Below are 21,467 nucleotides of genomic sequence, written 5' to 3'. Positions count from 1 at the left end.
TCTGGAGTGGGAGGGGGAAGTGATTTCCAGCCTGTTCACACCCCAAACCTGCAGGCTCCGCAGCAGCCCCCAGGGCAGGGGCTTAGAACCCTCTTCACCCGCCTCTCCCCCATCCCGCCCTGGGTCCTGCTCCCAGGGAACGTGGCACTGCTCCATCCCTTAGGCACCCTCCTCTGCTGAGCCACCTCTCTGGCCAGGTTCACTGACGCCCCTGCAGTCAGGTTCCCCGGGCCCTGGTGCACAGTGCATCCTTAGGGCTTAATCCCTTCCTGCCCACGCTGTAGTCGGGGTACAGGAGGTGGCTGGGTTATAGCAGTGGCCAGCCTGGAGGTATTAGCTGCCTTTCAACACTATGTGGGCAGGAAGGGACAAGCTGCTTCCAGCCACATGGGAGGGGGGCGGGGGAAGAAGAGAAGAGCTCTGCAAAGACACAGACCAGGTCATGCCTTCCCCTCCTCCTCCTCTTTCTCCCCTGCAGCTGGAAGCAGCTCGTGTCCCTTCCCTCCTGCATAGTGCTGAAAGGCTGCTGCTGGCCACATTCTGATTTGAACCCTATCAGAAATCTGGGGAGGAGAGGCATGTGACCCTCCCTGCCCCACACCCATGTGTTGCCTTGGGAAGACACGGTGCCAGGTACCAGGAGAGGTGGGTCCATCCCAGCCAGGCATGGAGGGTGGAGAGTGCTGGGCAGGGAGAGGAGAGTCAGTCGGTCACCTCACCCTGTATGAGAGAGGTGTACGGGAGTGTGTGGGTCACCTCTCCCCGTGCATGTGTGTGTGTGTGTGGGGGGGGGGATAGGGTTGGGTGTGTGTGTCACCCCTCTCCATGTGAACCGTAAAGCCTTACAGATAAGAAGGTAAATAAAAATTATTCAGCTACACAGTATTCCTTCTTAACAGGGGCTCAGTCAACTTGATGTTAATTTGAACATTTGTATGACTGATTGCCACTGAAGTCCCTTGAATATGAGTAATTTTACCAGGTGTCCCATATTCAATACAGGCAAATATGGTCACCCTATTGGTGGGAACCATTCAGGCAAGAGCTACAAGCCATTAGCTGCCTCTCAGGCTTGAGATCCCTCTCTAATTTAAAGCTGTGATCCCTGGTTCGGATTTGATTTGCAAACCCAGTCATTTGTCTGGACACCTAGTCACATGACTCTCATCCAGGAATAAAGGTTAGAAATCAATTTCTTAAAATGGCCACCACCACATAGCAGTGGCCATTTTGAGGATCTCCCTCCCTACTGCCTCTCTTTCCTTCCACCACTCTTGCCAGCACTGGTCCCTCTTCTGATCTCTCCCACTGCCTGAATAGCTCTTGGCAGCCAGGTCCTTTCCCACATACATGCCACACCCTCCTTTCCACTGTCTGACTCCTCTCCCATAGTACCTATCACAATCCAGGTTGGGATTTGCTATCTGCTGGAAACCGACTGCTGCTACCAGCTATCTGATGAATCCCATAAATGTGGTCTCATGACATTCTTGCTTTAGAGATGGAGCAAGGACATTCCTTTTCCTGAGGGATCCTGTCACAGAGCCCACGTGTCCCATGGGACAACACTACGCTCAAAGGGGCCATGTGTGTATGTGTAGGGCTGTCCGCCACCTTCCTTTCCACAACAGCGCTGATGATTTCTAAGACCCTTTGACTGCAGAAGCAGTTGACCCTTCCAAAGGTGGGTGGTAGTGGACTCTCATCCCTTCATTACCTGATTCCCTTGCTCTCCAGGCCTCAGTAACGTCTCCTGGTAGGGTAGAGACCAGTCTTCTGCACACCAAAGCCAGTGATGAAGATGTTGAGAATGACGGTGATGAAGATCAGAGCCGTGGCAACATTATTGAGCACATTCAGGCGCTGCTGCTTTGACACGTCGTTCAGGTTCAGCCGAGCTGAGACACAGCACAAAACCCAGGGAGAATTGAAAACTGGCTCAAAGCCTCATGGTATAAAGTAACCGTGTCCTGCTCAGACTGCTGAACACATGTGAGGTAGTGACAGCAAGTTGGCCCAGGGATTGGAGCTGGGAGGATGATTTTATTAACTCTACAGGGTTTGTGAGCGGCGGGGAAGAGGGCAGAACAGTGCAGGTTAACCAAGAGGGGCCTAGTTTTCTGAAGTGCACCCTTAGCTCCCGATGAAGTCAATCTGACAATCAGGCCCTACGTAAATAACAAGGGAGTTACAGTTGTCTATAGTCCAGGCTCATGCTCCATTTTCATTCCTCACAGCGCCCAACAGGAGCACACACCAGGGCTGAGAATGACAGGCCTTTGTTTATAAGCTGAAGGGAGGCTCCAGGCCAGATGGGGTCTGTGGAGACTTTTGCCAAGTAAGGCTATGTCTATGCTAGAAACACTACAGCAGCATAGCTCTCGCTGTGCTGCTGCAGCACTGTGGAGTAGACTCTTATTACAGTGACGGAAGGGGGGGGTCTCCTGTTGCTGTGGTAAATCTGCAATTTTTTCACATCCCTGAATGACCTAGCTGGGTCAACCTAACTTTCGAGCATAGCCGAGCCCAGAGGTGCAAAGGAAGGGCCTCAGGCAGACTTCTGCCAACAGCCCATTACATTTAGGGAGGGTGGGGAGGACAAGGCTCTTGGCATCATGGGAGGAGGCAATGGGAGGCTTTTAGACACATGATAGAGGCACTGGTGTGCTAGTCAAGGAGGGTCAGGAAAGGTTTCGGCAAGTGGTGGGGGCACTGGATGAGGTGGCAGTGGGAGGGGAAAGGTGCTTAGGGAGAGCTGGCTCCTGGAGCTCCTCGTTCAAAGTGTGTGGGTGGAGAAGGGGGCCAGAGCAGGTGTGGGAGGCCCTGGGGAGGTGTGTGCTGACAGAGCAGGCACCCTGTCGTGAGGCAGAGTGCCCTCCCTCTGAGCCTGAGGGGGAGGAACTGCCCCATGCTCCCGGTGAGCAAAGCCAAGACAGCCCTGCCCCCTGTGCTGGAAGCAGGGCGGGACAAGCCGGGCCCTTCAGCTCAATTGCTGTACCTTGCTGCTGAACTCCGGACCAGGGACCGAGCTGTGCAGTGCCCTGCCCCCGGAGGAGAGGAGAGGAGATGCTGGGATTGCCATCCACCAATTACCCGGAGGAGCCTGAGGACCCGTGGGCTACGGAGCCAAGCCAAGGATGGGCGGTAGGAAGTAGGCCAGGGGAACCAGACATTAGTCCGCTTGTGTTGCTGGGAAATGAGTCAGTGTGTTTTGGTGACTTCCCCGCTGGCGGGATCACCTGACACTGTTAGGGCCCTGGTGGAGCAGTGTGGGCCTAGGTATTCCTACCCCCTGCTGCCAAACCCACCCCTGGGGAGGTGGCCTACTTACCTTAGGCTGGCAGGCCTGTGCCCTATTTGTGGCTTGCCCCAGCCAGGGGGCTGAAAGCCCCTAGACCAGTGGTCCCCAAACTTTTCAGGGTCACGCCCCCCCTTGCCCCTGTTCGCACCCCCCCCCAGGCTGGGACCAGGGCCTGCAGCTCTGGGGTGGGGGGCATGGACAGGAGTAAAGGGGCTGCAGCTGAGGGTGGGTCTGAGAGCAGGGCTGCGGCCAGGGGCCAAGGCTAAGAGCAGGAGCAGAGCCGCAGCCAGGCTGTGGTGGGGGCTGGTAGCCGGGTCCGTGGCCGGGTGCAGAGCTGCGGCTGGGGCTGATGCTGGAGACGGGGCCAGGTGCAGGGATGGGAATTGGGCCATAGCTTGGGGCGGGGCTGGAGCAGAGCTGGTGGTGGGAAGGGGCTGGGTGGCGCTCTTTCCCTGTTCCCGGGGGGGCTGGCCCAGGCCCACTACACCCCCCCAAATGTTCCCCTGCACCCGCCTTGGGGAGTGCGCCCCACAGTTTGGGGACTTTTGCCCTAGACTGTGACTGCTGTCTGCTCCAGTCTGAAGCAAAAGCTAAAGACTGAGCCCCAGCTGTTAATTGCTGTCTACCCAAGCCAGGTGGCTTTGGGCTAAAGACTGCTCATTGCTCTGCCCTGCCCAGGGGCCCAGAACTACAGACAGTGTCAATTGTCTCTTGGGCTAAAGAGTTCCTGTTACTCTGCCCTGACCAGAGGGCCAGAGCCCGAGTCTGTTAATTGACTGCTTGCTGTCTGATGTTGTGAGGCAGGGTGGCTTCCCTCTGAGTCTGAGAGGGAGGAGGACCACAGAACCACTACAAATCACAACAGCAAGGGGCCTTTGGGCACATGTCTAGGACTAGCTGTGAATGAGAGGCCTGAAACACTAGGGACCCAAGTTAGCTGTTGTACACAAGCACAAGGACAGGTTTGGGATCAATTAAATGAGGGTCGGATAGAACTGCAGGCAGAATCATTCTGTTAGGCCACAAGCCAGGGAAAGTATGGAGGAGGGCAGAGTGTGAGGATGTGGTGCAGATCACTCTGGGGGAGGGCAACATGAAGGGGTGCAGTGTGGGGAGATGCAGAAACAATTCCCCATCCCTAGTACAGGGGTGCAGTGATGGGAAAGCAGAGGAGTGAAGGAGTGGTAAAGCTCGGGGCTAAGCTGGAGGAGGAAGAAATGCATTTGCTGGTAGATTCTCTAATTTGAAGGAAAAATAATGCTGGTCTTTGCACCAGCCACCCCATTCCTCTTTCCATGACCCTGATTGCTGCTGGCAGTGGAGGCAAACAGAAGCTCAGAAGATATCTTACCAATGATGATAAGAAGAATTCCAATCACCACCTGGAAGAAGAGAGAGATACTGATGAGCGATATCAGGGTGGCATAATACTGGAATGAAACCCCCTGCTCCAGCACCGCTTTGAGTTGTGTGACATTGGCCATGAACAGCGCCACATCCAGCATGCTTTCTGCCACACTCTTCTTAGTCGCATAGTGGTTGATGTTGATTGGATTGTCCCTCCTTGAGCCAGGATTCCCCACCTGGGTAGAAGGGAAAGTAACATCAGTAAGATTCCTAAGCAGACTGGCCAATCCATTCTGGCTTGAGTATTAGTGTTATACCAACAAAATAAAAACCAGCAGGATCTTATTAAAGGGGAAAAGGCAAAATACCACATTTATTGTGAATACAGAAAGAATCATAGTAAGCAGTTAGTTATAGCTATAACATTCCATTCAATCTCATATTTATTCACACATTCATTCATACAAACACACACACACACAGAGGTTCTGCAAGGTTGTTATCATAGTTACCAGCCTTACAGTTGTTCATGCCAAGCCACTGGCCAGGTGGCCTGGACATGAGGAGGGAGCAGGGCCTCATCAGATGCACATCTGATGCTCCTGGAAGTTGGTTTGCAGAATCAGACCCCAAAGTTCTCACTTTCTAGAGTCCATTTTTATAGGAATTTCTTCCTATGCCAGTCTATGGGAATTGCTTCATCATGCTATTGCTGAATCAATCAGCAGATGGCACATTCCTGATGGCTCCGTGCTTCCAGATATTATCTTGTTCTTTGGTTCTCCCATTCTTGAGGCTGTTGGGTGGATTCCAGTCTGCCCTCCGCGGGTCCTCTGGTTATTTCCACTTGACGCCTTCTTCAGCCGATGGACACTGCATTCTTAGGCTGGCACCTCCCTGATCATTCAGTTATTATTCACACCAAGCATCCATCCACATACATCCTCTATCTCTATTTTAATCACAATTGTTAACAAAGCGAGATGAATACAACAAAAGGGCGGGGAGTCTCTGGGTGCTGTTTCGGTTGTTACAGAGTAGTGCTTTGAGTCTCTCTCTGTGCGAGTAGTTGTTGTTACAAAGAATTGCTCTGAGAACAGACTCTGTCTTAGAATGTACTAACACAATTAGCAGCTTGCAAGTTTCACACATAGAGGGAGAGAAACAGTACCAAAGACCAAGAGACCTCTTAACCAGTAATACCCTGGAATTCAAACCATGGGGAATCAAACTCATTTGTGACTTTAATACAGAACTTCTTTAATGTGATCCAACATTAGCCCCACCATGGGGGTAAATCTAGAAAGCTTTCAGAAGGCACATTCCATGAACCTGAAAGGCAGAAAATTTAAAACTGTTAAAATTTAAAACTTCACACACACACACACACACACACAATTGGCCTGTGGATCTCATTGCCACAAGTTAATTGTGGAGACCATGAATTTAGCAAGATTAGGAAAAAAAATTGGACATTTGTATGATTAATAAGAATAGCCAGTGTTAATCATATGGATTAACAAAACCCAGGAGTTATGAAAGAAGGGATAGTTAACCCTTATTCTTCAAGGCACAAAGCAACCTTACATTCATGGGGGATTAGGGAGCAATATTCTCCGTAGACAAGATACTCCAGGTCTGCCTATAGCAGGGTTCTTACGCACCTTCCTTTGAAGCATTTGGTGCTGGCTGCAATCAGAGACAGGATACCAGACTCAATGGACTATGGGTCTGATCCAGTCTGGCAATTCCTATGTTCCTACTGTTGAAATAATTACAACTCCAGTCATCTGAACTGTCAGCTGTTTTAAAACACAGACAGGCAAGGTCTGTAGATGTATGTCAGCCTCTGCAGGGAGCAGCAGAGGCATGGAGTGATGGGTACACTTGTACATATACCAGATACTAGCCAAGCTCAGTCAGAGCAGTTGGGACTTGCAGTCTGTGAGCTGCAGCTTTGTAGTGGACATGGAAGGCAGCTGTGGGATGGTGCATTTTAGGGCTTTCTGGGCCACGTTCAGCCTGCAGATTGCACCTTTGGCTACCCCTGACTTAACAAAGAGTACAGAGGAGAAGAGCCAGCTACTGTTACACCCAGTCAGCTCCTTCCTCTCCCTTGCCTTTGTCAGCCATCCTGACTGAATTCTGAGTTCTGCAGCTTCTTCAGACTCATTGCCCTGACCCACATGGGCACTGGCCCAGGAGAGTGTGAGAGAAAAGCAGCAGGGAGAAAGAGATGATGATCTTTAATTAAATATTCACTGGCAGCATGGTGACATGGTAGCAAATCTCAAGTGAAGGAGAGAGCCAAGATCTTGAAGGATCGGATTATATCAGCAGAACACCATAGCAAAGTAAAGGAAAGATATAACTGGTTTAAATCTGTAGCATGCTGGGCTGCAGTTCTGGAAAACACAGGCTGTTTCTCACCCATATCCACCAGAGCCTTTAGAAAGCAGGAAAATCAGCCCCTTCATGATTTTCTGACTACGTGGCCTTACTGAACTCCCCATTTTGAGTTTACCACCTTATCTGAGCTTTTCCTCATGGGCTCTCCCATTAGCTGGCCCTTTAAGTCTATGGGAGAGAACCAGCTGCAGCCTGAAGGTGATAATTTTAGCTCCATGTGCTGTAGACTGTTGATCCCTCTCTCCTGGCAGGAGAGTACTCTTGTGACACAATAGGATATGTCTGTATCAGATTATGATCTCTTTTTGTGGAGATGTTGACTACTAAGCTAACCTTGTCTGAGGGCAACCTATCGTACTGTGTTCCAGCCAGCAGCCCGGCTCAGGAGAGTTGTTTTAACACCTCATTGAAGAACTGCACTAAGAGCCATCACACAGCAAGCTAGGGCCACTGATTTTGTTTGTCTCTCAATTACTGACCCACTCCCATGAAGCAATGTTTTTTCTACATGAGCCCACATGGGGTGGGGACACAAACCTGACTGCTGGATCTGTAACTACACCATCTGTCCACATGGCTCAGAGACAGAGGCTTTATTTAAGAGCAGGGTTCTTCTGCTCTGTGCAGGACAGAGGGGGGCCGACCATTGCCACATTTAAGTACTGGCAGGAGACAGAGGGCAGGAGGGACCCCGTGCATGCTGAAAAACTGCTGACCCTTGGACTCAAAAGAAGGGGTGAGCTCCGACTAGTGGAGGGTGCATCTGAGGACTTTTGTTACGTCTAATGTTCTGTAACTCTCAAGTGCTTTAGGATTAAAGACTGTGGTTAAGAAATTCCTTTGCTAAGCCTGTGTTCCTTGCTTTCCTGCCACTTTGTTTCCAGAGGGGTTATACTAGAAGCCCAGAGTGCCCACAGCCAGGTGGAGCTCAGAAGATACACTGCTTTCAAGGTCTAAAGCAGCTCGACAGTGGCGTCCCATGTCCCAAGGAAAGGCGTCTAACAAGCAGTCGGAGCCTGCGAGGATGCCTTGGAGTCCCAGAGCTAAAAACAGTGACTAGACTCGACCTGCATCTAGTTGAGCTGGAATTATGTGGGACCCAGCGAGTGGGTCCACTCACAACAGGTTGGTGGCCATGCAGTGGGGTACTGAGACAGAGTAAAGCAAGTCTATTTTGTTCCATTTATATGGTTTTCTCCTGTGGTTTTTCTCCCATTCTCAAGGAGGCAGCACATCATCCCAGTGGGATAACACTAGGCAGTGATAGCTTCTTTGTGGAATGAGTTAAGGATGTGAGAACAATGAAACTAAGCAAACAAGACAGTGCTTCTATCAAACAAGTGACTGGCACAAGTAGGCTTAGCCATCTGTTCCCAGTCACTTACCCAGACACAAATAAAGCAAACTGGTGAGAGTTAAAGTTGGTTAAAGGAATCAAATACATACAGCAATTGCAAAGTCCACGACACTGCTATCCTTAGTGTAAAACTCTCTGTGATCTTGGACAAATTCCCTTTATTTTCCCTTGCTTTTAAGTATGACGCAATGATATTATTTATTAAAGGGACAGACTTCACTTGCTTGCGTCCAATGTTTAGGTTTCGTGTTTAAGAAAAGGAAAAAAAAAGGTTTTACAAAACCTCAGTCCTTCATTTAAAACAAATGCATTTTAAATGTAGGTTTGATTGACTTTTTTTTATTGATGGTGTTAGAAATGAGAGTAGGGAAATGAGGGTGGGTGAGTTTAAATTATGATTTTTTTGAGTTGAGAGTGTACTGTAGCAAACTATGAAGTCACAGTGAGAGCATATTCTCAATATGGCCACAAGAGAGTGCACCAAACCGCCTCTGCCTACTACTGTACTGTACTGTACTGACATAGGCCAACTCCACTGCAAGAAAGGCTAGTAGAAAAATGTCTGTTTACACTGTTTTCAAAGGAAATTGGGGTTTTGATTAAACAAAATTTTTTTGTAAAAATTATCTGCTTTTCATGAAGACTATTTTTTTTGTCAAAATATTTTGGCCAAAGACTTCCTGCTTTTCAGCCAAAATCTTGAAAATGTACATAGAAAATTTCAGCAGAAGCAAAAGTTTTCTTTGTTGAAAATTTCCAGGAGAAGGAACACTTTTTTCAGACCAGCTTTTATTGCAAGTCTTCTTTTTATTACACTTGTGAGGAGAGACTAAAAGAGACACTGGGACAGCATGAAACAGAAAAAGAAGGATGTGAATGATAATCCTCTTCATGAGCGTTTGCCGGCAGAGAGAGTGTCTAGGGAGACACTGTATTATTGACCATCAGTTCCAAAGGAGCTGCTGTGGAATGCCAAATAAACCACACAGGGGGAGAGAGAGAGAGAGAGAGAGAGAGAGAGAGAGAGGTACTGCACACACAGGGAAAGGAGCAGAGACGTACATTTCACTCATAGATCCTGGCAGATAAACGTCTGAATGCAGATGAACACACATCAGCAAACGTATGAAAACATGCATAGAGAACACCACACACACAAATATTTGGCACTTCCGTAGCATTTTCCTGCTGACAAAAGTATTTTGTAAACACTTATTGACCAAGCTAAAAAAAATATAATAACCTTGAAACGTGTGAAAGTATCCTTATCTCCATTTTGCAAAGATGAAGAAATTGATGCAGAGATTAAAGGCCACATTTTCAAATACCCCTCTATTTTTAGGTGCCCTATTTTAGACACTTATGGCTTGATTTTCAGAGATGCTTAGCACCTACAGCTCCAGACCACTTCATCTGCAGTTGGGGGTGTACGGTTCAGTAATTCTGAATATTGCCTCCAAAGTGAGTCATGTTTGGGCACTGAAAATAAGAAGCCACTTTAAAAAATGTTGACCTGAATAACATGCCTAAATACACACAGGGTCAGTGATAGTGTTGGGAACAAAATCTGGATACACCTGATTTTCCCTCCTCTACTCTAGCCAGTAAACTATGCTCCCCACCATCCCTTTTCTAACCACTAAACCATGTTCCTCTCTGTGACGAGATAGTCTGTCTCCTTAAGGGTAGTGTGGCGTAGTGGTCAGACCACCCTGTCCCTTGGTGTGGCCCTTTAAGATTTTGAGGGGTCTGATATATAAAAGGACCTAGGAGATATCAAATAGACAAGATAGAGGTAATATCTTTATTGGATCAACTTCTGCTGGTGGATGAGACAAGCTTTCAAGCTACACAGAGCTCTTGTTCAGGTACAGAAAAATGGTAAAAGACAAAAATAGTTATTGATAGAGAGGAAGCTGTCCTGGGAACAAATAGTGTTTGGAAGGAAATCCCATTACTGTTTCTTTAAGAGCTGGGGACCAGAAGCCTTGCAGAAGTGAGCTGGGTAAGGTTCCCTTCTCTCTCAGCCAGTTGGGATGAGCTTTGAGAAGGGGCACTGCATATATGCTGCCTCTTCCCTTGTAACAGGATGAAGTCTGCCTGGTAAACCCTCTGAGACTGAGGACTAATTGGAAAAGAGAGGCCAGCTGAAGGAGAAGCTAGCCCCTCAGTATGCCAACATTTTTATGGATGACTTAGAACTATGCTTCCTTAGCTCTCGTCCCATACACCCCTACTTTACTTGCACTACATTGATGACATCTTCATCATCTGGACCCATGGGAAGGAAGCCTTTGAGGAATTCCACCAAGATTTCAACGATTTCCACCCTACCATCAACCTCAGCCTGGACCAGTCCACACAAGAGGTTCACTTCCTAGACACTACAGTGCTAATAAGTGATGGTCACATAAACACCACCCAATACTGGAAACCTACTGACCGCAGTACTTACCTACATGCCTCCAGCTTTCATCCAGATCACATCACATGACCCACTGTCTACAGCCAAGCTCTAAGATACAACCGCATTTGCTCCGATCCCTCAGACAGAGGCAAACACCTACAGAATCTCTATCAAGCATTCTTACAACTACAATACCCACCTGCTGAAGTGAAGAAACAGATTGACAGAGCCAGAAGGGTACCGAGAAGTCACCTACTACAAGACAGGCCCAACAAATAAAGTAACAGAACGCCACTAGCCATCCTCTACAGCCCCCAACTAAAACCTCTCCAATGCATCATCGAGGATCTACAGCCTATCCTGAAGGCCGATCCCTTGCTCTCACAGACCTTGGGAGACAGGCCAACCAACCTGTTGCTTACAGACAGCCCCCCAACCTGAAGCAAATACTCACCAGCAACTACACACCACACAACAAAAACACCAACCCAGGAACCAAACCCTGCTACAAACCCCGGTGCCAATTCTGTCCACATATCTATTCAAGGGACACCATCATAGGACCTAACCACATCAGCCACACCGTCAAGGGCTCGTTCACCAGTACATCTATCTATGTGATATATGCCATCATGTGTCAGCAATGCCCCTCTGCCATGTACATTGGCAAAACCAGACAGTCTCTACACAAAAGAATAAATGGACACAAATCTGACATCAGGAATCGTAACATTCAAAAACCAGTAGGAGAACACTTCAGTCTCTCTGGTCACTCAATAACAGACCTAAAAGTGGCAATTCTTCAACAAAAAAAACTTCAAAAACAGACTCCAGTGTGAAGCTGCAGAACTGGAATTAATTAGCAAACTGGATACCATCTGATTAGGCCTGCATAGAGACTGGAAGTGGTTGGGTCATTACAAAACCGAACCTTAATTTCCCCAATACTAATTTCTCCCTACTGTTGTTACTCATACCTTCTTGTCAACTGTCTGTAATGGGCCAATCTCTTACCACTTCAAAAGTTATTTTTCCTCCTTTGGTATCCTGCTGTTAATTGATTTATCTTGTTAGACTGACCTCACACTTGGTAAAGCAGCCCCCATCCTTTCATGTATTTATATCTGCTCCTGTTTTTTCACTCTATGCATCTGATGAAATGGGTTCTAGCCCACGAAAGGTTATGCCCAAATAAATTTGTTAGTCTCTAAGGTGCCACAAGGACTCCTCGTTGTTTTTGCTGATAGAGATTAACACGGCTACCGCTCTGAAACCAGTGATTAAAATGTAGATTATAAATCCCTTTTAGGTAGGGATTGTGCCTATTTCTGGGTTTTGAACAGCACAAACATATTGGCAGTGTTTAGCAGGTCTTCAGGGCCCATTCCCTCCTTTTTCCTCTCTGCTGAGGCTTCTAGCAAGGACGCCAACCGTAGTGGTTGGTTTTTGTAATATGACCACCTGTTCTTCTCACTAAGGGTCTGATCCAAAGTCCATTAAGTCAATGGAAACACTCCCATTGACTTCAACAGGCATTGGATCAGGCCCAGGAACCAGGACAGAGATACCTTTCTGGTATGTAAAACCCCTGGGGGGCCTTAATCATGAACCCCTCTCAGAGAGTTCAGATATCCCGGTGATGACGAGGTGCAGCCCTCCTGGAGTTAGGGCAGCCTAAATGCGAAGGAGCGGTCTTCGTAACCAGATGCTGCAAAAAGAACTCTGAAGCCAGAAAGGAACTTTCCAGCAAGCTGACAGCAGCCTGAGGGGCTGGAGCCAGCTCCTCTTCTGGAATGGGCGGTCAGGCAAGTGGCCTGCTGAGATGCCTATTTTTCTACTAAACCCTGTTCAGTTTCTCACACTCAGACCCCTTTGTCTTCTTCACGTGTTACATCCTGTCTGACCCTTAGACTGTAAACTCTCTGGGGCAGGGAATGTCTTCTTGCTCTCTGTATTGCACCTAGCACAATAGGCCCTCCTCCTTGATTGGGGTTCCTAAGCACTACTGTAATATAAAAAATGGGTCAGATTCTCAGCCAGTGTGCCAGCCGGTTGAAATCGATGGAGCCTCCATGATTTATACCAGCTGAGAGTCTGCCCAATAGCTCATCTGATTACCTCTTACTATATTGAAGATATCCAGGAACAGAAGATTAAAATGGAAACCTAACACCACACAAAGATAAGGAATTTAGCCTTTAAAATCTCCAGGGTAATGTCTGGAAAGGAATATTTAAGCACAGGCTGTCTCCTGGCTGTGGCTCGCCGAAGGGACCTCTGACTAGTTGGAACTCAGAAGAGCAGCCTGGGTGAGTAATGAAGTAACATAGCTGCACGTAGACTCTCACTCCTCCTCTTGCCCTTGCCCTCCGGCTGACACTGCAACAAGATTCCACTTCCCAGCTGTCTGGCTGGGTGCTCGCAGCTTGCAGAGACCTGCTTGTTGGCTCAAATGTGTGCTCTGCCTCTCTCCAACTCCTCTTATCTTTTTGTCTCAGTATCTGGCTTGCCCCATCGGCTTCCCTTTCTCTCCTCTCTCCCTTGATCTTGCATCACCTTCCCTTGCTTGCTTCCTCACTTAGTACTTCCCCCTTTTCTCTTTCACCTCTCCTTCCACTGAGTTCTGCCTTTCTCTTGTGCAGATCCATCCCCCTTTTTTCCCCTGCCTCCTGTCCATAGGTGCTCCTCCTTTCTTCCTCACACATAATGGCACTCTGCACTGCTGTGCTAGGATGTTCTCAGATCCATTCAAATCTCAACTGCCATGATGTCTTTCTGTGCTATAGAGCAACATAAATAATGTATCACTCAAATAACTGTCCTATCAAATAAATAAATAAATATCTATATATCCATCTTCCTAGTTAAGTGTATTTACGATACTGAATTGAAGATGTCCAGGAATCAACTGGCAGGAAGCAGGATTGAGCTGCAATTAGAAGAAAGATAACTTTCCTTCCTAGGCTGTCAAGATGCCTTGAGGGGGGGTGCTGGTAGGGAGCCTATTTCCATAATTCAGAGAAATTAATGAACTTGAAATCCAAGAATAGCATGGCTCCAGCAATCACTACTTGCTGATGGGGGGCGGGGTGGGGGCGTTTGTTGAACAGAAGTAGTTGGGTGGAGGAGGAACCCCTTTTAATATGCGGAACACTGGGAGTGCACTGAAAAGAATTAGCTGGAACAACTATTAACAAAGCCAGGATGTACAGGCTAGATACTCCAGTAACTCCTATTTAGCACCCGAGGTAGATTTATCCTAGCGCTTGAAAAAGCAAGTAGAAACTAAAACCAGCCATCCAGCTTTGCATGAGAAATTTAAAAGTAGGTTAGCAGAGAAAATGAGCCTATACAACAATGAAGAGCAGCCGGGAGGCACAACAATAACGATTGCATTGTGCTTACGAGGCTAAAAATGTAAAGATGAATAAATCCCCTGGCCTGAATAGCTTATGCTCTGAAATATTCAGAAAAGGTGGGCCTGGGCTGCATAGATTGAAGACAGATCCAAAAGCAAAGTGTGTTCAAGCCCATCGTTTTAGTTACACCCACTAGCTAGTGTCTATCTATCTGAAGCTTGGTTCCCCAAATCAGAAAGAAGTTCAGATTTGGGTGACTGCTGCTCGGGGTCAGGTCTGTTTCTGATATTGAGAGAACATGGAGCTTCTCATGGCTACTTCATTAGTTGCTAAGATATATTGAGAAAACATGGACAACATGGTGGATAGGGCACTGGGCTTCAAGTCAGGAGGTCTGGGTTTATTCTTGTCTCTGTCACTTACTTGCTGTGTGGCCATTGTACTGCTCTGTGCCTTGGTTTCCCGACTTGTAAAATGAAATTAATGAGAATGACTCACCTTTATGAAGCCCTGTGAAATATATGGCTAAGAAGTGCTATATAAGTGCCAAGTATTATTTCTATGTGCTCATAAATGGACCAAGTAATCTCTGACTTAAGCCCATTGAAGTCAGGAAAGTTACACAGGTGATTGATTTAGTCTTATGACTAAAAAGATCTTTGGATCTAAAAGGCCAGATCTACTCAGTTCAATGGAGCTAGATCAACTTACACCAGCTGAGGAGCTGGCCCCATGTCATTTAAAAGCAAAAAACAGGTGCTGTTGCCCATCTAGACATTAATAAACCCTTGAACAATATGCAAATGGTTGGTGTGGGGGTGGGGTTGTTTTGGGCTTTTTGTTAGATATTGAATAAAGATAACAAGCTGGTTAAATGGGCAGGTAATTATAATTATCAATGAGTGGTAGTGTAGGGAAGCCCACGGTGGGCTACTTCTTTTCAGTGTGGTATTTAATAACATTTGTGCCTGCAGAGTGGCATTAAAAAATGGAAATGTCGTTAGCTTGAGCAGCAGACTGGATTGTTTTTGGAAAGAGATTTAAATACATTAGGGGAGTGGTCTAGCAAATGGCTACCGCATTTTTATGTAAGAAAATACACAGTGCTGCACAGCAATGGCTTTTCAACTAAGTTAGTATTAAAGCCTTCCATTAAACCAGCCTGCTTGAGAGGCTGTCTGTGTTTCTAGAAGTTTGCTGTGGCAATAGTTATTGAAACTGTCTTGTCAAGACTCGAACTGCTGATCTCTCCATAATGTAGTCTGGAAAGGACAAGAAACACCATGCTTAGCAGGAGGCACAGTTTTCCACTGTGTCCATGTGAGCACCTCCAGGTGCCCCAGAGTACACCTGAAACATCCTTCTGAGCAAGGCTTAAGACTTTGCTTGGTTTTGTCCTTATGTTGCTGAGTTTGTGTTGCTTTTTGTGGGGTCAACTTATTGCACGTATGGGTACGTTCTGTTTATTGTCTGAGCTAGGGTATTGCACCTATTCTGGGATTTATTTTGGCAAGCTGCCCATTTATTAATTATATTTTTAGTGGTGTGTGGTGTTTTTTGTTTTTGTTTGTTTTTATGAGTGGAAGGTTGGCCTTGTGGGTTAAGGCATTGGACTGAGACTTGAAAAATCAGGGATAAATTGTGGACTATCATAGAATTCCTGCAAGTCATTGGGCAAGTCACTTAAACTCTTCACCTCAGCCCTTCATCTGTAAAAGGGGATAATACTACTTTTGTTTATCTTGTCCATCTATATCAAGAGATTTTCAGGGCAGGGAATGTCTCCTACTTTATGTATCTACAGCAGCTTGCAGAGTAGGGGTCTGGTCTCAGTTGTAGCCTTAGATAATAAGGTGCAGATGAGATTGGAGGAATAGGGTTCTAAAAGTTTAACTTTCCTGTTAATAAGGATTACTACTTTACTCACACACAGCACTCATCATCCAAGGAGCTCAAAGCCTTTCCCATGTGACCATTATCCCCTCTTCTGTAGATGAGGAAACAAAGGAGCAGAGAGGTACAGTGATAGACTGTGGCAATTGGAAGTAGAACCGAGGCCTCCTGCCTCCCAGTCCTTGGCTATCAGCGCTGTTACTTCCCTGGGAGAAAGCAACTTGCCCAGCAATAAGAGGTGACATGGCCCCCGTCAATGAAAAGTAAGTACGATTTTTATTTTCTCATTAATATAGCTGAGTGTAGCTAATGCACAAAGTAGGAGACCAAACCTTTATTAGCTATACTTGGGGCATTGATACTTCAAGGTCTGTTCCTAAGCTTTTTCACTGAGCAGAGATTCATTCATTTAAATTCCATTTCTTTTTTGTGTGCCAGTGGACGAAGCAATTGTTTGGAAGCACATTGTTTAGGTGCTGCAAAGCAGGTCAGTCGATGACAAGGTTGTATCAAATAGAGTATTTGAAACCAAATATGGGAAGGTATTATTCCATTGTGCAAGCCTTTGGTGAGATTTACTTCCAGTTATGGGTATCTTGGGTGTAATCAATAGGAGATTTGCAATTGAGGTCAGTGGGTGCAGGATTAGCCCTCAGGTTGGTCACATTCTGGACAAACTGTGAGGGGGTGACTGAGGTTGGAACTCAGGTGGCACAGGTAGGTGGCGAGGAGGGCCAGGGCTGGGCAGGGTTGAGGTGGTCATTGTTATCTTTACTCATATAATGCCTAGAGAAAACCACTGAGATTGGGACCCCATTGTGCTAGACCAGTGGTTTTCAACCTTTTTTTTCCCCCTCTCATTTGCAGACCCCTAACACAAGTAAAATGGAGTGCAGACCCCTTTTAAAATCTTACACATAGTCTGTGGACCCCCAGGGGTCTGCAGACCACAGGTTGAATACCACTGTGCTAGACCTGTACAAACACCCTGTAAGAGAGAGTCCCTGGCTTGAAGAGCTCTGAGTCTAAATACACAAGACCAACAAAGGCAGGGAGAGAGGATTATATTCCCAATCCTTAGATGGGGATCTGAGGCACAGACTTGCCTGAGGTCACATGGGAAGTGTCAATGGTAGAGCTCAGAGCTGAAGCCAGAATCTGAACAAGCTTTCTCTGAAACATATAGCTTTGCCTCACTTCCTTTAATCATCATCCTGAGTTCTAGTCCCGTTCCTTCAGCCCTTTCTCTCCAGCTTTCCCTTCTTTTCTCTGCATGCTTAATCCTCCATGACACAGGCTTTTCTGGGCAGAGATATTGTGCTAGGGATGAGATATCACCACTGAAATGCAGAGGTTTGCCCTGGAATTCAGCTGTTCAGAGAACTTACATTTCTGAACCAACTGGAAAATCCAGGTAGGGCCATCCCCCTTCTCTGAACTCTCACCCTGAATTGCAAAGCAAGATTGCTGATGCAGGGTTACCATGATACACGCATGCTGTTTCCTAGATTAGACTGCTCAAGCAGCAGGCATCTGTCATAATCAGGATGTGGACGGTCAGCCCTAGTGGTCAGAGCAGGAGTTAGGTACTGGGAGGTCAGAGTCCAGGGTAGGCCAAACAGGTGTCAGGCAGGGTCAGAAGTCAGATTTTAGGGTCTCCCATGACCAGGGTCTGGAACAGAGACAGGCAGGAAGTCTGTGTTGCCTCTCTGACAGCTCCCCTTCATGGCTTCCCTGTATAGATAGTGGTATCAGCCAATCAGGGAGGTGTCTGAGGCCACCACTCTGATCCTACTGGGCGGTACTTCCTGTAGAGCCCAGCTACACAGGATGCTCCCTTGGGAGCCCAGCCTAACCTTCTTTTGGCAAGGCGGAGGCATCGGTGGCCCTGAACCCCCATGGTTCCAGCCCTGTAGGGTCTAACAATCTATCAGGAGGTCAGCCCTGGAGAACAGGATGGCGAGAGAAAGGATTTTTCATGTTGAAATATTTTCCTTCCCACCCAGACAGAGAACCTACATAATAGCAGCCAGGGGCCTTGGATCAAAGTTCTGCAGCTGGACTAGCGTAGCTCTCCTTCCCAGGGAGTGAACACTTCCGTCCACATAGAGCGATTACATCCAAGCAGGTCCTTACTATTCCACAAGAGGGCAGCAGGGCACAGACACCTAGCAACACAACTCACCCGTTCACATCATGAGCCCTTCACTTGTCACCAATGACAGGATATTTCACTGCCGTTTCTTAACTTCTATCCATCCGCTTGTCCATGGGGAAAACTTGAGCTCAGCACAACTGAATATCAGGCTTCTTCTATGTGGGTGTTAAACTTCAGGCATCTACGTTGAAAATATTTGATTCCAGTGTTCAGTGGTCACCTGTGAATACTTATATTGTAAGTTGGGATTGTACACTTCTTTATGATGAATAGTGAAGGCCAGGAAAGTGGTTTTTAAGGTGGGGGAGAGGGTATGGGGAAGGGTGTTCTGCTTGTTTTTCCTTAACATTAGAAATGTCAAATTTGGTCTTCTCTGGTTTTGCTGGTGGATTTCTTGTGTGGGTTGCAGAGTAGCTTGTGTTTAGAATATGGCACACACAGAGAGCACATCTCCTTCCAGTCTCCACCCCACCCCAATGACAATGGGAAAGCCAACTGTAGAAAACAGAGGGAACTAATATGAGACTCTATATAAGGAACACTGATGATAAAGTATAGTTTACATTATGAATTGAAGTGGTGTATGCATCAGAATGGAAATGGCTACTGGACAAGAATGTCTTATTTCTGAAAAATTATACAAGATTAAGACTTATACAGGCAAAGCACACCAGGTGATTTAGCCATACAACTCCTATTGAAATAATGGAAGTTGCGTGGCTAAATCACTTAGCCAGCTTTGAATATCTTAACCTAAATTCAGACATCTTAAATAGTAACCCATCATTGTAGTTCTGACCATTATTGACTGTGCACTAGCTAGAATAGTGGGCAAAATGCCAGTACAAGTAAGTTGTCAGGCTCAGATGATCTAATATTGCATTGATAAACAACATTTGTGTTCTTTTAGTCAAAATTAGATGAAGAAATTAAATTTAGACTGGCCAAGAGTTAACCAAATCACTGAAACATAGAGGAAGTGGGTACTTATGTTCAAATCAATGATGGTTAAGGGACATGGGACTAAATTGTTTTTCAAGGAAAGCCAGTTAAAATTTCTGCAAACCAGGCCAGTGCCTTACTCACTGAGTGGTGCTGGGAATCAGCAACTAAAGGTACTAGCTAGAAAAGGAAGGAATAGCTTCTGCTTTTTGTTCCTGGTTAGTGGGCTTCATCTTTTGTGTATGTACCTACAACAGGGTGGAATGAAAATTTTGTGAGGAACATTTGGTGACAATCATAACACATTCTAGAAGAGGACGGGTATTTGTCCCTGTCTAGAGGCTGGTCCATGTGAGGTTTGTGTATTGTTTCCAGCTTAGTCTTTTTCTCAAGTGGTAGAAGCTCATGGTTAGGTCCCAGGTACAAACTTCACTATCAGATCAAGCAGGTTCAGTTAAAACATTTGATCCTTTATGGATCTAGGCTTGGCAAGCTGGTCAAATAATGTCTACAGACTAGTGAGCCAGCCACATATTTGACCACAGTCAAATATTCCAGCAAGAATGCCTTGATGTAGGGAGTGGCCTACCTTTTTGATTACATCATGGAATGGTTGTGAAATAAGATAATATCATTCTGGGGTGTATTAACAGACATGTCATATGTAAGACCTGGGAGGTAATTGTCCCATGATTTGGCACTGGTGAGGCCTCTGCTGGAGTACTGTGTCCAGTTTTGGGTACCACACTTTAAGCAAAATGTGGACAAACTGGAGAGAGTCCAGAGGAGAGCAACAAAAATGATAAAAGGTGTAGGAAACCTGACCTATGAGGAAAGGCTTTTTAAAAACAAAACACACACTAGGTATGTTTAGTCTTGAGAGAAGACTGAAGGGGAACCTTAAACCAGCCCTTAACATATTTGATAACCATCCTCTTTATAACAATCTTCAATTATTTTCCACGTTGACTGAAGATAACCTGCAGTAAGGGAGATTTAGTTTAGGTATGTGACAGGGTCGGGCTAGATGGTTATAGGAGAGTAATAGAAGGCAGATATATTAGCCCCAGGCTAAGTAGGTCCCTTTTCCCTGGGGAAGGTAACAGGGAAGGTTCCAGAACAATCAGGAACCTTCTGGAGACAATTAAGACAGGCTGATGAGAACACCTGCAGCCAATCAAGCAGCTGCTAGAATCAATTAAGGAAGGCTAATCAGGGCACCTGGGTTTCAAAAAGGAGCTCACTTCAGTTTGTGGTGTGCGTGTGAGGAGCTGGAAGCAAGAGGCACTAGGAGCTGAGAGTGAGAACGCGGACTGTTGGAGGATTGAGGTGTACAAGCATTATCAGACACCAGGAGGAAGGTCCTATGGTGAGGATAAAAAAGGTGTTGGGAGGAGGCCATGGGGAAGTAGGCCAGGGAGTTGTAGCTGTCGCACAGCTGTTCCAGGAGGCACTCTAGACAGCTGCATTCCACAGGGCCCTGGGCTGGAGCCCGGAGTAGAGGGCTGGCCTGGGTTCCCCCCAAATCCTCCCAACTCCTGGTCAGACACAGGAGGAGTCGACCTGGACTGTGAATTCAGAAAAACGGCCAAGCTGAGGGCTGCCGTGATGTTCCAAGGCGAGCAAATCCGCCAATAAGTGCAAAACCCACCAAGGTAGAGCAGGAACTTTGTCACAGGTATTAGGAAAAACTTTCTAACTACAAGGATAGTTAAGCACTGGAATAGTTTTCCAGGGGAGGATGGAGGTTTCCATCGCTGGAGTTTTTTAAGAACAAGTTACACAAACACCTGTCAGGGGTGGTCTAGGTTTACTTGGTCCTGCCTCAGCACCGGGGGGATGGATTAGATGACCTCTTGAGGTCACTTCCAGATCTACATTTCTATAATTCTTTTTATTTTACTTTTTTTAGAACTTAACTTCATTGTTTTGTATTTGAGTGTATTTGAGTTAAAATAACTCAGTTAAGTAACCTGTCTCTTATAATTAGGCATAAATATCTATCTAAGGTTAAACCTGTTAGAGTCCATAGTCTTATGGTGGTTTTTCATTTTTTGTTGATGATCTTATAAATTAGTCCTTTAAAATATTTGACTTGTTAATTGACTTGTTAATTGACCAATTATTTTGAACTGGTCAATGCCCAATCCTATATAGATAAATATTCCTAAAAATCAAAATTTGTTTCAATATTTATGGGGAGAGGGGGGGGTCACCAAATTAGATTTGACACCAGCTAACCAGCAGGTGGTGCTAGGTAGTAAATCTAAACAATACACTTATGAATGCATTTG

At 46.4% G+C, this 21,467-nt stretch overlaps 1 protein-coding gene across 3 annotated transcripts in view; it reads right to left on the bottom strand.

Annotated features, from left to right (window-relative positions):
• NINJ2 (ninjurin 2) overlaps positions 1-21,467 on the bottom strand; it is a 70,823-nt gene that overhangs the window by 4,201 nt on the left and 45,155 nt on the right. For all 3 annotated transcript variants that reach the window (XR_012638929.1, XR_012638930.1, XM_074949493.1), the window contains exons 2-3: positions 4,653-4,884; positions 1,718-1,898 (exon numbers count right to left, since the gene is read on the bottom strand). Coding sequence is in view for 1 of the 3 variants with exons in the window: in XM_074949493.1 (XP_074805594.1) it covers positions 1,741-1,898; positions 4,653-4,884 (390 nt within the window). In the remaining 2 variants the exon portion in view is untranslated. The remainder of the gene's footprint in view (positions 1-1,717; positions 1,899-4,652; positions 4,885-21,467) is intronic.

This window comes from Natator depressus, chromosome 1, assembly GCF_965152275.1.
Source record: "Natator depressus isolate rNatDep1 chromosome 1, rNatDep2.hap1, whole genome shotgun sequence".
NCBI lineage: Eukaryota > Metazoa > Chordata > Testudines > Cheloniidae > Natator > Natator depressus.
The sequence above is the reverse complement of the archived record's forward strand: the minus strand, read 5'-3'. Positions and strand labels throughout refer to the sequence as shown.